Source organism: Neopelma chrysocephalum, unplaced genomic scaffold, assembly GCF_003984885.1.
Source record: "Neopelma chrysocephalum unplaced genomic scaffold, ASM398488v2 Primary Assembly neopelma1_108, whole genome shotgun sequence".
NCBI classification, from domain to species: domain Eukaryota; kingdom Metazoa; phylum Chordata; class Aves; order Passeriformes; family Pipridae; genus Neopelma; species Neopelma chrysocephalum.
This window is the reverse complement of record NW_020897773.1, coordinates 1,995,957-2,009,509: the sequence shown is the minus strand read 5'-3', so window position 1 is coordinate 2,009,509 and position 13,553 is coordinate 1,995,957. Positions and strand designations below refer to the sequence as shown.

The 13,553-nt window shown below is 40.5% G+C and overlaps 1 protein-coding gene across 1 annotated transcript in view; it reads right to left on the bottom strand.

Annotated features, from left to right (window-relative positions):
• Window positions 1-13,553, bottom strand: part of ALK (ALK receptor tyrosine kinase) — a 313,264-nt gene that overhangs the window by 55,951 nt on the left and 243,760 nt on the right. The window contains exon 10 of the mRNA XM_027696652.1: window positions 3,817-3,986. Within this exon, the coding sequence (XP_027552453.1) occupies window positions 3,817-3,986 (170 nt within the window). The remainder of the gene's footprint in view (window positions 1-3,816; window positions 3,987-13,553) is intronic.

The window sequence follows — 13,553 nt, the reverse complement described above, 5'->3', positions numbered from 1 at the left end:
CCAGTAAACACATTTAAATTCCCTTTGTATTTCTATACAATCTTCTGTCATAAGACTTTGCTGAGGTCAGACAGGTTGCTATTAATACTAGCCATTCTTAGCAGGCTTCTCTCACAGAGGTTACAGGGAAATCTTTAAAGGACAGGACAGGTTTAGTAGAGAATATAGGTCTTAAAAGACCTGAGCTGTGCTGGTCTGGCTCGTGTGGAGTCCACTTCCAGGCAAGTTCAGCCAGGTGGTATAGAGGTACCCACAGAATATTTAGTTGACATGCTGCTCCACACAACTGGCCTCAGATTCATCAAGGGAGCGAACATCAAGAGATTTGGAATTTGTTTCTTAAAGCATTAATTTTCCAGCCAGGCTTCAGCCTATTAGAGTTAATCCTTTTCCACCTTTCACACTGTGTAGAAAAACAGTTGCTAAGCGGGTTGGTGATAATGAGCATCAGCCTACAGTAAGCTCCAGAGAATCACTGGGTTGCAGGTGCTTGTATTTTATCTTTGTGATATACCTTAACCATACTGTTTAACTAACAGAATGGCTAATTATTAGCTACACAAATCACTCATCTTCCATTACATCAGGCTTCTGTTTGCTCTTGCTGTCACATTCCCAAAACTATATCATTACTAAAATTTAGGCTCACATGTACTAACTAAAAGCAAATATATAAAAAAAAGCAAGCCCAAACTGCCAGCTACAGCAGAGCTTCCAAGCCTGTTTCCTACTTGCCTTTCTGTAAAGTTAAAAAAGAACAATCCTCGACAGACTCATCACTTTTCACTGGAAAACAAACAGTAATTTTCCATCAAACAAAACAAGCTTACAATAACGAGGTTCTCTACACTACTCTCAACCCAAATGTTGTCATATTGCACTAATTTGTGAATTCCAGTAATTAAAAATGACCAATTCTCTAGCTTTCACTAATCCGTGAAGATTATTTGATTTGCAGATAATGTGTCCTTCAGAGAGGGGTAGGTGGCTCTACAGGGGCTAAATGAATCACAGCAAGGATTGTTAGTTCAAGCTGAGCCTATCTAAGTGGCAAGTTAAAATACAGCACCTCTGGGGATGTCGACTTTTGCCTCTAGTAACTGTTTATCCAACAGTTTAAGGAGCTCTTGCCCACAACTGGCTTCCTTAATTGTAGCTGCTTTGATGACGTCCTTCACCAGGCCCTTTGCCCTTCCTCCCCCATGCACAGAAGATACTGAGAATTTGGAACTGGGCTACAGCTCTGTTAATCAACACACCACATGAGCCGCCACTCAACACTGTTCTGCCAGCATCTTCCAGAACAAGGAAGGAGAGGTTAACTTCAGGAAGATTTGAAGTGCCAAGCTTACAAGCTTACAAGAAGCACTTCAGCTTCTTGCAAGTCCACACAGAAAAGTAAGACCTCACACAGGGTGAAATTGCAACTGGATGCTTTCCTAAGGATCAAATGTAAGGAAAGAAGACAGTCCTCTCCAAATCATACTCTTGGAAATTAAGTCCAGGGTTGCCCAGGTGAATTCAATGCTAGAAATCTAATATCCCTCAGTCCCAATTTAGTTTCTTTGTCTTACTCCTCCCTCCTTTCTGGTACTGCCAATTCACCTGAAATGTTTTAGCTGTGATTTTCTGCCAAAACATAATTTCTCCCAACAGCCTGAGGGATATCAAACATTTAAGAAATGTCTGTTTCTAAAGATAGAGCTGATCTAATTTCTTGGAAGTCTTCCTAATGATTCTTTGAAGTGCTATAAGCCAAACATGGAAATTACGTCTAAGCAGCTTTTAAACAAGCATGCTTTTAAGCAGTTTTAGAAAATATTATCTTGTTATTAAAAACACTTTCCATTCAGCTTCCCAAACACAATGGAATGTGCTTTAATTTCGTGTGAAACTGGTGCACTGGTGTGCTTTATTCAAGAGCTTTACTTCTGTAAGGTGATTTAAACTTTCAGCTCCTCCTGTAGGAATATCTGCAATATTGTGGTTCTTCTAACACAGACCCTCACAGCTTCTGAGACAGGTACCAATTAGAAAAAGACAGACACAGCAAGCCTTCAGCAGCACGAGCATTGCGTTCACATCAATTAAGTACTTCTTACTGTTCAACAGAACTGTCATTTATCTTCATTTATACACTGGAGTTTCACTGGTACCATTTTGGTGTATATTTCCATAGAATTCCTTCCTAATTTGTACATCAGTCCAGATTTCCTAAGAAACAGGTTTTGAGATGGTGAGAAAGATGCCTGCACTATTTCCAAGTCTCACAGGAGATTTCTTTCTTCCCAGGAAGGATTGCTTTCAACTACATCAATCTTAGAAGAAAAATTCATTAAAATAGTGCACTTTCTGTGAATAAATAGGGACAAAAACTTTTCAAGAGGCATCAAAACTTCAAAGTTTTCCTTGCTCATGTCTTAACCTCCAACAGACTCCCTTCCTTCAGGGAACTCATTTGTCTTTCTCTGTAAGTAACAGGGAAGTAAGGGTGTCAGCATCATCTTATACATAATAGTCAGCATGTGTTATCAGCTGAATCTGTGATTCCACATGAACCACTGCTAGCCCGGCTCCTAAGATCAAAGTATTCTCTGCCCGACCGTGCAACCAGAGAGAATTTAAAGGAAAGCAATAGTACAAGGGTACAGAATAATTCAGGTACAAAACATTCCCCTGGCAACATTAGAAAATAAATCACATAAATAATAATGGCAAAATATACCATTCTTCAAAGGAAACACAGCTGAAGGGAATGAAGCAACCAGGTATTTTTACAAATGGTGCTTCAGCAGTGACTGCACAATAAGCCTAATGCTGGTATTTTTTAAATCTTTGACGCACACATATTAATTATACATTCAGGACCGAAGCATTGGCAGTGTCCTTGTTGTATTTGCAGCCTACGTGCATCCCCAAGAGCCAGTAAGATAAAAGACATATTCATACCATGTTTGTTCAAAGTTCTTATGAGGCAAACTATCCCTTAATGAAATCCATTATTTCTAGGGCACGGATTCCCAAAAAGACAAAGGACACCAGTGCTCATGACACAGACTGTAGAGGCATCTTGCAGCCTAAGGGCCAGGGCAGCTGGAGTTGAAGTATGTCTGTGTCTTCTCTAGAAACAGTATAAGCCAGAGCACACACACAAAGTAAACAATTAACAAGAATATTCCCTTAAAGCTGACTTGTAAGAAACAGCTAAACCAACATTCTAAATAAGCATATGCTACCAGATTAAGCATGTGCTACCAGATAAACCTTTTATGCTTAAAGACAGAATACAGCTGTAACTGAGACAGCTCTTTATTAAGGTGATAGCTACAGCTAACATAAAGGTGTTTATATGGATCCTTGTCAGATTTTGCAGCAGGTTCTCCTCCCACCTCTTTCATCCTCAGATCTAGACCATTGAACGCTGAGGGTTTGATACCCAGAAAAAAAAATCAGCTGTGGAGCTCACACCCAACTCTACCAAACCACGTAATTGGATCAAACATTCAACACAGAACAGTATGCAAAGTGGATGGTTTCCAGTCACTGAAATGCAGACACAGGAGTTTAAGTGCCTTGCTGTAGGCTACCCATTGACCCATTGTGAACCAAGACTTCAATTCAGGAGATGTAAAATTGTGTGCTTTGCTCAAAATACTCAGTTATTCTCATTCCCCACATCTAACAGAAGATAACTCACGGGGACAAAGCGCTTCTCCCTGAGGGAACAGCTTCCAGGAGCTATGCTGGCCATTTTCATTGCCAGATAGCTAGTGATGAAATGACTGATCACCAAGGAGAATGAGAGAAGAGCCATACCTATCCGGTATATCTGGGAGAGGTAAGATCGTCTGCTGCCATATTCCCAAACCTTCGCTGTAATCAGAATGCCAGAATGTCCAGCTCTGTTCCTTTCCTGTCTTGTTCTCGACCAGCACCAGGGATATATTTCCCAGCAAGACACCATGGATGAGCCATGACATTCGTAGCTAGAAGAAACAGAACAGACGAGATTAACCATCACAAACATTATTTGAAAATTAACAAAATTCTCAATTCTTCTTTCATTCGATTCTCCCTCACTCATTTTCATGTAATCCTTTTAGAAAATTCCACAGATGTGGAAGCCTGTAATACTCAGTATATGCTATTTAACATTGGAACTACTGGCCTCTTTTTTTTTGTGAAGTTGAGCTTTCACATGTGTCTAATTTTAAAGGGATAAGCTCATACCTCTATTGTCGGCAATACAAAGACTACACTCCCCTAAGATGCCACCTAAGAGATTCAAGTTAAAACTAATGAAATTTTCAGCAATAAACTTTTATATTGCAACAGCAACAGCAACAACAAAAAACACAGGGAGAAGAGCTGCAATAAGCAGGCATCACTAATAATCACGTCCTCATCCCCCAGACACCCTTTTAAAAACTCAGTTTTTACTTTCTATCGAAGTTTCTACTGACTTTCCAATTAAAGTTCAGCAATAATTTGGTTTTTTTCTTATTAATTAAAATACTTTAGGGAACCATTTTTCTATGGTTCTGATATGATATTCTGTTATGATAATGTAATTGAATCCATTTTTATGCATTTATCCCTATATGTAAAATTATTTCATGTAGTTTTCTCATTTTATGACTTTCTCTCCCTCATTATATAAAGAGAAAAACAATTCCTTCCACATCAGACTAGTTCTACAATCCATAGTATATGAATATATACTAATAAATCTTTTAAATGTCTTGGGAAGAAGAAGAGGAGATAGCCTTTTGTTGATAGAGACCATATGTAAAATATATATATATTACATACAAGAGCCGAGTCTCATCTCAATTACCAGTAGAGGTGAGAATGCTGAAAGAACTAGTTTATTAAATCTACATTAAAGATGGATGTTTTGGACACAAGTGTTTAGCACAGTATCTAGGATCCATGCATATTAAAAAATAGCCCTCTATTTTTAAGCACTTCAAAGCCAACACCAAAGTCAGGAGGCTAGGAATTAAGTTTATCTTTTACACAGGAACACCTGATAAATTACCTACTTTCTTGCTTTATAGTACAGAACATTCATATTCACTTTTCAGCATAAAATGCAACTACATAATTTTGCTTGCTATTCCTATCTCATGGTGTAAGTTTGTCCTGGCAGCCAAATAAGATTTAGGGGTCAAAAGGGCAGAAGTGTTGCTATTATTCCTAATTTATGCTCACAATATCGGGATGGGTGGAACAAAATTCTGGATATCCATTATATTAATTGTTAGTACTGAATTTAGGGAAACACTTCAGTTCATCTGCCTGTCTCCAAAGCTACAAAGAAAGCACTGCCTTTACACTTCAAAAATACAACAGAGACTGAAAAAATCTAGATGTGGTTCTTCTCTCTCTCCAGTCCAAAAATCACTGCACTTGCCTGGAATCACTCCTGGGTCTGTTGTACTGTGTGACCCAAGCACTGATAAATGTACAAACAGATATGCTACTTTGAGTCTGTGAATTCATTTTGTTACATTATTTTGACCATACATTCAAAATTGATGAGTAAGGTTTTGACTGGCAAACCATCACAGACCTTCCAGATCACAGCACTTCAGAGGACAAGCTGGTCAAGTCTGGACACTGGTCAAGTCTGACTACCAGCTCACTCTCACCTCAAGTCTGGGAAAGGACTCACAGAGTCCCATGTCTATATCCATGATGTTAGACAGTGGAAAACATAGCATTAAATCTAAGGATTTTCACCTTGCAGACACCAGAAAGAAAAAGCGGAGTCCAGCAGGATGGCCAGGAACCCTTTCTGATACAACACAAAGTGATGGCCAAGGAGGCAGCTGAGGAGGGCTGAGTTCATACCCACTAACTGGTTCACTGGAAACAACACTGGTAGAAGAGGCTGCTGACAAATGTTCATGGTATAGGAGGCTGATGCCTTCAAACTTGGTACCTGCATGGCTGCTCCTAACAGGTGACAATCAAGATGAAAGAACTTTTAGAGCATTCTATATTTTTGAGTGCCTATGAAGTGAGGCTACTGAAAATAAATTGAAAATTGCTCTCCCTTAGGTATTACTGAAATACCTTTCAGTTCCACTGAAGTAATTTCCTTTAAGAAAACTGATCAGGACTAAACTTTTTGTTTGAATAACTTTGGAATGCCAGTGGAAATTTAAAAACCTCGAACTATACCAGGGAAGGCAACTCCTCTTATTGAGAGTCCACATGTGAAGTACTTTTAGGACTCTAATGCTAACTCCACTGTGTAACACAGTATGTGAAATTTTTAATACAGGTGAGTTGGAGCAACTTCACTGTGCCATTTTGATAGTTCAAAATTTGAGAGGTAAAGCCCTGAAGCTCCTACTAGGCAGCAGCTTTCAGACCCCTGTCTCTTCTGGAGACCTGCCAGACAGTAACAGGCAGCATCTACACGGTCAGAAGTGAGGAAAGAGCGAGCATTTGATAGCTGTAAATGTAACACTAGAGCAAAAGCTGAAGCAATTGATGAATTGGAATGAATGCCTTTGCACACATGTCAGCTGTTTGAAGGAAAGAAGTAGCTGGCAATAGATGTGGGAGTTCAGCTCATTGGCAAAGTGCAATATGCAAACTCTAATGAACTGGCTCTGAGTGAATCGACTGGCACTGTGTCCAAATGGGCATTTTTGGCTGTGATTTCCATGGTTTCTAAGCTTCACAGCAGGGCAGTCCAGGTCTTTTCACACCTGCTGAAGTGAACCAGAGCAGATGATGAGCTGGATACCACAGTAAAGACTTCCGAATTGGGTTGGCATTCATTTTACAAAATACAGCATCAATGATGGCAGATGGTACTACACACACAGTGCATCCTGCAAGTAGAGCAGTGGCACATTTGGAAAAATCTAAATCTGGGCTGTTGGTGGAATACCCCTAACATTATGCATCAAACATCTCCCTCTGTGTTAAACTAGCAGCAAAATATTGAGAAACTAGAAACATCACTGAGAAATTAATTAAGCATGGAAGGTAGACAGTGGCTCAATGGCACCTTGCTTTCTGGCTTTAGAACCCACCAGAGCCATTGATCAGCTGTTCATATGCAAACCCACTGACTCAGTAAATGAAATGCTCTAAACTGATCTGGGGAAAATTAAAGGGAGAGAAAGCCCATGGCAAATACACAGCATATTGAGGCAAAACTCGGGTCAGATGGCTACATGCATTGTACTGCAAACACCATCTGGAAAGATGCCTTCTGAGAATCCCCCTAGCCTCTGAGTTGGTGGAATTTCTGAACTGACAAACAGGAGACTCAACTCATCCCAGAAAGAAAAAACAAAAAAACTAATCCTTATCAATATCAACAGGGCTTGGCAGGTGAAGAAAAACAAGGAAGGTAGATTTTCTAGCACAAGCTGCATAATTTCAAGACCACTTGAGAACTGAGACTTGCATTTTACTTTCTTATGCAAAAAAAAAGAAATAAAATACCAAGAACTTTCTGGGTGAAGTTTGGGCCTGCTGACACCTGTGAGTCTACTTTAATGGCTGGAAACATTCCAGCATAAACTAACTCTGGGATGTCTGACTGAGGACCAATGACACACACTCAGAGCAGCATAAATAAAACATTCCGCAGTGACACCCTGGAGAGTTGTTTCTTTTTCTGACCTTTCTGAGTGGCAATGACCCTGACTATTAGTATTACAGTCCTACCTGGCAGGAAAAGTTAGTAAACAAAGAAAGGGGAAAAGAAGAACATACTTCAAACAGGGCTTGGAGGAAGGTATTTTTAAGAAGGCAGAGAAGAGTCTACAGGCAGTCTTCTCCCAAGGAACTACAGGAGTTGGATCTCACTGTGGCTATCTGGCTACCCACACCTCAACTCCGCAACATGGTCTTTCATCTTGTGAGACTGCACATTACTTAGTTCTCTTGCTCCCAGTTCTTGCTTCCCCTCCATGATACTTTCTGAAAGGAATTGCTCAGAAGTTGCCAGACAAGGGACTGTAGGTTCTTGAAATGCAGACATTTTTTCTCCTGAAAATTGTTACTCCTGTCTTGCGTCTTCTTCATGGGATGGGAAAGAGCAGAAATTGTTTTCAGATGTGAATGCACTGACCCAGTAAATGTAAGGCATTAAAGAAGCTTGGAAAACATCTCATTTTTGAAGACAAACTGAAGCTGTGAGTTGGAATATGATTTACACAGAATTAGACAATAGCTGCAAACAACTTTGCTAAGTCTCAGTAAGCTTTGTACATGAATATGAGCTATGTTTGACATGTGAAGTTTATCATACTGATGATATTTTTTTTTTTACTAGAAATGAGAAATGGTTACACACAATAGTACAAGGAAGACATCTATTAGTACTGTTCAGCAATTCAGATTTGGACTCTAATGAATAATAAAGAGGACCAAAAGGTCTTGTTCCAGGGTTTGGCCAGATCTACAACTATGCATAATCAGATTCTTCTGTAGTCTGCTGATACTTCTGCTTTAGCTTAGGACTCAGGTGTGCAAGCAAAAACCTCCTGTAAAGGATAAAATTATAATTAACTGATCTGATCTGATTATGTAGTTTTAAAATATTTAGGCAGGCAAGAGAAGCTTGTATTTTATATGAACAGATTCTTCTGATATTTATTCTCACATTATTTCTTACTTGATTTCAGAAAACAGACAAACAGAAAAATAAAAACAACAACAATAGAGAAAGAAAGAGAAAATGCTCAGAATTTTCCTGTCAGAGTACTGTGGAGTGACCAGGCCTTCAAGAAATTTTAGGTGGCATAGATCCTCTGAACCAATGACACAGAAGACAAGTGGCAAAGGAAGCAAGAGAAGACAGATAACAGTGAATAAGCTGTACAGATTTTAAAAACAACACTTTAAAATAAAAAAGGATGCTAACAAGATTCTGCCAAATAAAACACATGAAAGGCTGTGCTAGAGGCATATCTATATTGCATTTTTCATGCTCGTAAATGTTCAGAGTCAATGTTATAACCACGTACCCTTCTTAGTTATTTAAAGCTCAAGGAATAGAGGAGAAAAGGAGACACACTCTGCAGGTGTCAGCATGGGGCTCAGAATGCACTCAAGGAATGATTTATATCATTGATTTACATGCTTTAAAAAAATACAACACTTCTGCATAGAAAAGAGAACTGAATTAATAACTACAGAGGATGAAAACATTCTTATATCTGTAAACCTGAATGAGACGGCAAACTTTACTCTTTCACATCAACATGTTATATTTATTTTCTAGAGAGAGTATGTTTACATGCAAAAAGTAATTTCAGGGTTTAAGAAATCTGTCTCAGTTTTGTACTAACTTACATAACATAATGAAAGAAACAGGCTTTCAAGAAACAGCTCGTTGAAATGTCAAAATAGCATCAGAAAAATATTTCCATTATTTTAAACACAGCCAAAAGCACAAAGCACATTCACTATCACAGTAACCTGTTTTTCATTGTTTTCCAGCACAACTATACCCTTTAAAATATTTGACCCAGCACCTAACAGAAAAATGAAATAATCTAGTTCTGAATCACACTGCAGCCTCTCCTGCAGAGAGTCACCTTATTCTGTGGAGAGGGATGTGATAACATTCAAGGCTAATTTCAAATTCATCACCATGCAGGCAGCACCACCTCTGCTGTTACTGTCCTTCTCTGCGATAGCCCACATTAAGCTGCATGCATGGCTTTTACTTCTCAGGTATGGCACTAAGATTCTGTCACAGATTCCCTTGTGCTGAGCAAAGCACAGCCTTTCTAAAAATCAGTCTCCAGACTGCTCATGTTTCCGCACTGACTTTCAAACAGGAGTAGTAACAACCCATCAAAAAACGAAATCTTGCAGCACAGAAGCAAGACACCCTGTACCAAGCCTCACAAAATGCAGTAGTCCTGCAGCTGGTCTTGCATCTTTTTATGACAGAAACACAAACACTTTGGGAAGACACAGGTATGACTCTTAGGATCTACAGGTACCACAACATGGTTCAAGAATGAGGATGCAAATAGGGAACATCTCTAGAAAATGAAACGAAAAGTAAGTCAGCATATGTGACTGCACCTGTACAGCAATAATACTGGGAGTGAGGGAGGTGGGATTGCCTTGTTGTCTAGACACGTGGAGCCAGAATTGAGCCTCCAGCTTCCACACAAAGGTGAGCGCTCCCTGGACACCTGCAACAGTTTTGTCAGCTCTCTGAATCTTTGCAAAGTGCTGAAAAGTAGGTGGCCATTACAGTCTGGAAACTGTGCACACCTAGGGGCTATCAACCATGGCAAAGCAATTTAGTTTTGCCATGGTGGTGTCTGAGATGACAGCACTTCCCTTGGATTTAATTGCAAAGTGGTTTCCTAGATTCCCAGAGACCAGTACTGCTACTAATGATATGCATATGGATTTCTTCTTCAAAATGAGGAGATGTGTAACTACTCCATGATCCTCTTTGCCCTGTCAGCCTTGTGCAGGCCAACTAATTCCCACTCGGAGGAGGGCATTCACAGTGTGAACAGAAGGGGCAAATAATGCTGTGCTTTATTGCTTGAGCTCTATAAACTCTGCCTTTAAATCAGGCCACTGTTTCGCTTAATTCTTTGCACTTTATGTGCATTCCTATGCTCAATTACATGTGCTTTGCTTCCAATGAACTTTTATATGTGGGTTAAAAGATTTTCACTCTTGATTACTGTGACTCAGTTTGGTTCCAGAAGCATTTCCTGAGCTTTTTGTTGCCTCTCCCTTTTCTGGCTACTTCAGGGTAATGGAGCATCTCTTCACGGATTATGCACACCACTTCCTGCATTCACCCAAGAGTTAGTGGAAGTGCCAGAGTTTCCCTCTTCCATATAAATTGGGTTTTAAAACACAGTTAAAGGGGTCAACAGGCAAAGGACTCTACTGAATGTGCAACACGAAAAAGATAACAAAGGCTGTCTGGACTGCAAACAAGAAGAAATTCTTTGAAGCCAGGATACTCCAGCCAAGATTTAATAAAACAACAAAAGGAAAGAGAAAAACTAACTGAACCAAGAACAAAGGGAAGCATCACAAACTAACCGCTTTGACCTGCCAAAAGCACTGAAGAACAAAGAAAATGAAAACATAAGGCTGCTCAAAACAAACAGGAGCAAAGTGCAAGGCTGTACACAAAGCTGTACACAAAGTGCAAGGCACATTCGGGCCAATCCCAAACATGTGTGGGAAAGTGCAGGCTGTGTTTATTATGGTATCTCCTGCATGCATTTTTATCCTTTTCCCATCTTTTGATGCATGTGGGGCAGTACAGAGTAGGTCAGGCTGACTTTTCCCTTCCTGAGTTAACAAGGAGCCTCCTGCAGGGCATGGAAAGGGACAGGCAGCCCAGCATGCTCCTGGTGGCCAACCTCAGGCTGGAGAGAACACAAAGATGGAGGATCATGCTAGTCCTGCACTCAGTGGCAATACACATGCCAAAGATCATCTAGGCTCTGGTGTCTCCAAGTGCTAGCATCCAAGCCGCTGCAAGCACCTGCCCAGAACCTCAGCAGGGAAAGTGTTTAGACCACCGCACCCCAATTATTTTTTCAGTCATTTTCTTCACCAGTCTATAACAGTGGAAGATTAAACAGCCAGGCTGAGGGAAAAAAAAGAAGCTTGAAGCATTAGCAAACTCTTTGTGGCTGGAACCCAGTGTGGACTGCTTGACTGTTTCCTTATCAGTATTGAGTCCTGGTAGCATGGGCATTCTGGCCAAAACCCAGAATCCTCCAGCCTGGTAAACAGCACTGTGACAAGTAGAGGTCCTCATGCTGAGGCTGAAATAATTTTCCTATGAACATCTCAGGATAAAAAGCAGGGTGACAGCATCTGCTGTTTTGTTCGTAATTGGTCTAACTTGACTGGATAAAAGAAAATTAGGGGATAAGGGTTAAAAATAGTAGCTTCAGTAAACAGCAGGCCTAGTAGTGTGCCACAGCTTCCATGTAGCAGGGATAGAAGAGAGGGAGTCAAACGAAGTGGGGCTGTCTGCTCGCCTCCTTGTTGCTCTCAGGTTGTGCAGCACATGGCATTTGATAAAGTCCCATGCACAGAGCAGGGGGAAGCTCCTCGTACCCAGAGAGGCAAGAGACCTGAGCAGACAGGGAAATACACTCAGTCTCACCCTCAGGACTTCAGCTGATCTGGGTATGTTTATATTGGGGTAGACACTGCACACAAGGAGGAGATGTTAAGTGACAGGCTTAAGGACAGCTTCCATCATTAACATTATGTGTATCTGGGACTAACCTCTCTGGGGTAGTGGATGCATCTGTCAGAACAAGCCACTATGGAAGTGAACACACAAGGGGAGCAAGCAGATATCTAAAGGGTCACGAGAGCTGGATCAAATACAAGAGGGAGGGCAGGTTTATGGCTTGATCTGATGGTGGAAGAATAAATGGGTCTAATTCACACACACTTGCTGAGATTCCTTTGCAGTATGAATTCTGAGTGAGTTTTGTCTGTGGGATTTCAATTGCCAGAGAATCTGTCCTGGTTGTGACACTCCAGGTGGAGCTGTCAGCAGTGACAGGTAAAAGAAAACTCATCTTTTAGTGCCTGAACTTGAGCCAGTTCAATTGGGAAGCGATTGAGGGTGAATAAATACACGACGGCATTACAGTATTTTCACAACCTCCTTTCTGAGTATAATTTCACTATTAGGAAGTTTGTTGGCACCTATTGGAGGAATAAGTGCGCAGGGGGGCATATCTCCTTTCTCCTCCTGCTTTGTGCTGAAAAGTGGAATTAAATTATTCTGTGAACCGACAGATTGTTCCAGTAAAATAGAATTTGAAGCCACTGGGGACCCACTGGGAAGAGAAGCTTTTACACTATATGAAAAGGCAAGAAACAAAACCCTTGCCAAAACTCCTTCACTCTTTATTACCGACAGCTGCAACGCTGGATGCGTCCGGATGCCTTTTAAAAGCCAAGGGGAGTGACGGAGGTGGGATGGCATGTGAGCAGATGAAATACATGGCAGCTTCTCCCCTAACGGCAAGTTTAATTATTTGCAGTGTTGTATACACAAGAAAAAAATACACAGATATTGGGAAATCATTCACTGTGATTCCTGTGTCAGGTGCATTATGAAAAACACTTGCTCTTGCTGGTCTGTGGCAGAGCAAGGTCTTAAAATATTCAGAACCTGCATACGCTTTTGTCACAGACGGGAGGAATAACAAGGTAGGATATATTTCAAAGAAGGAGAATGTGAATATACCAAGAGAGCAAAAACAGAGGCTCTTTGCTATATGAACTGAGATATCCAACAGAAGTGAACCAAACCAAACTTTAAGACAAAGAAACAGCTTCTTCTGTGTATTCCAGAGGACTTTCTAATGCATCCCCTCTTGTCCTTTGTGCATTTTAAAACCATTGGAATGGGGAAAATCTAATTCTTTTGTCTGTTCAGTGCTCAAGCAACAAACAATAAACTGTGCTTTGTTAGGATTAATTTTCTCGAATCCCTCTGCTTCAGGATCCAGGAGCTTATGTGACATTTCAGGGTGACTATGCAA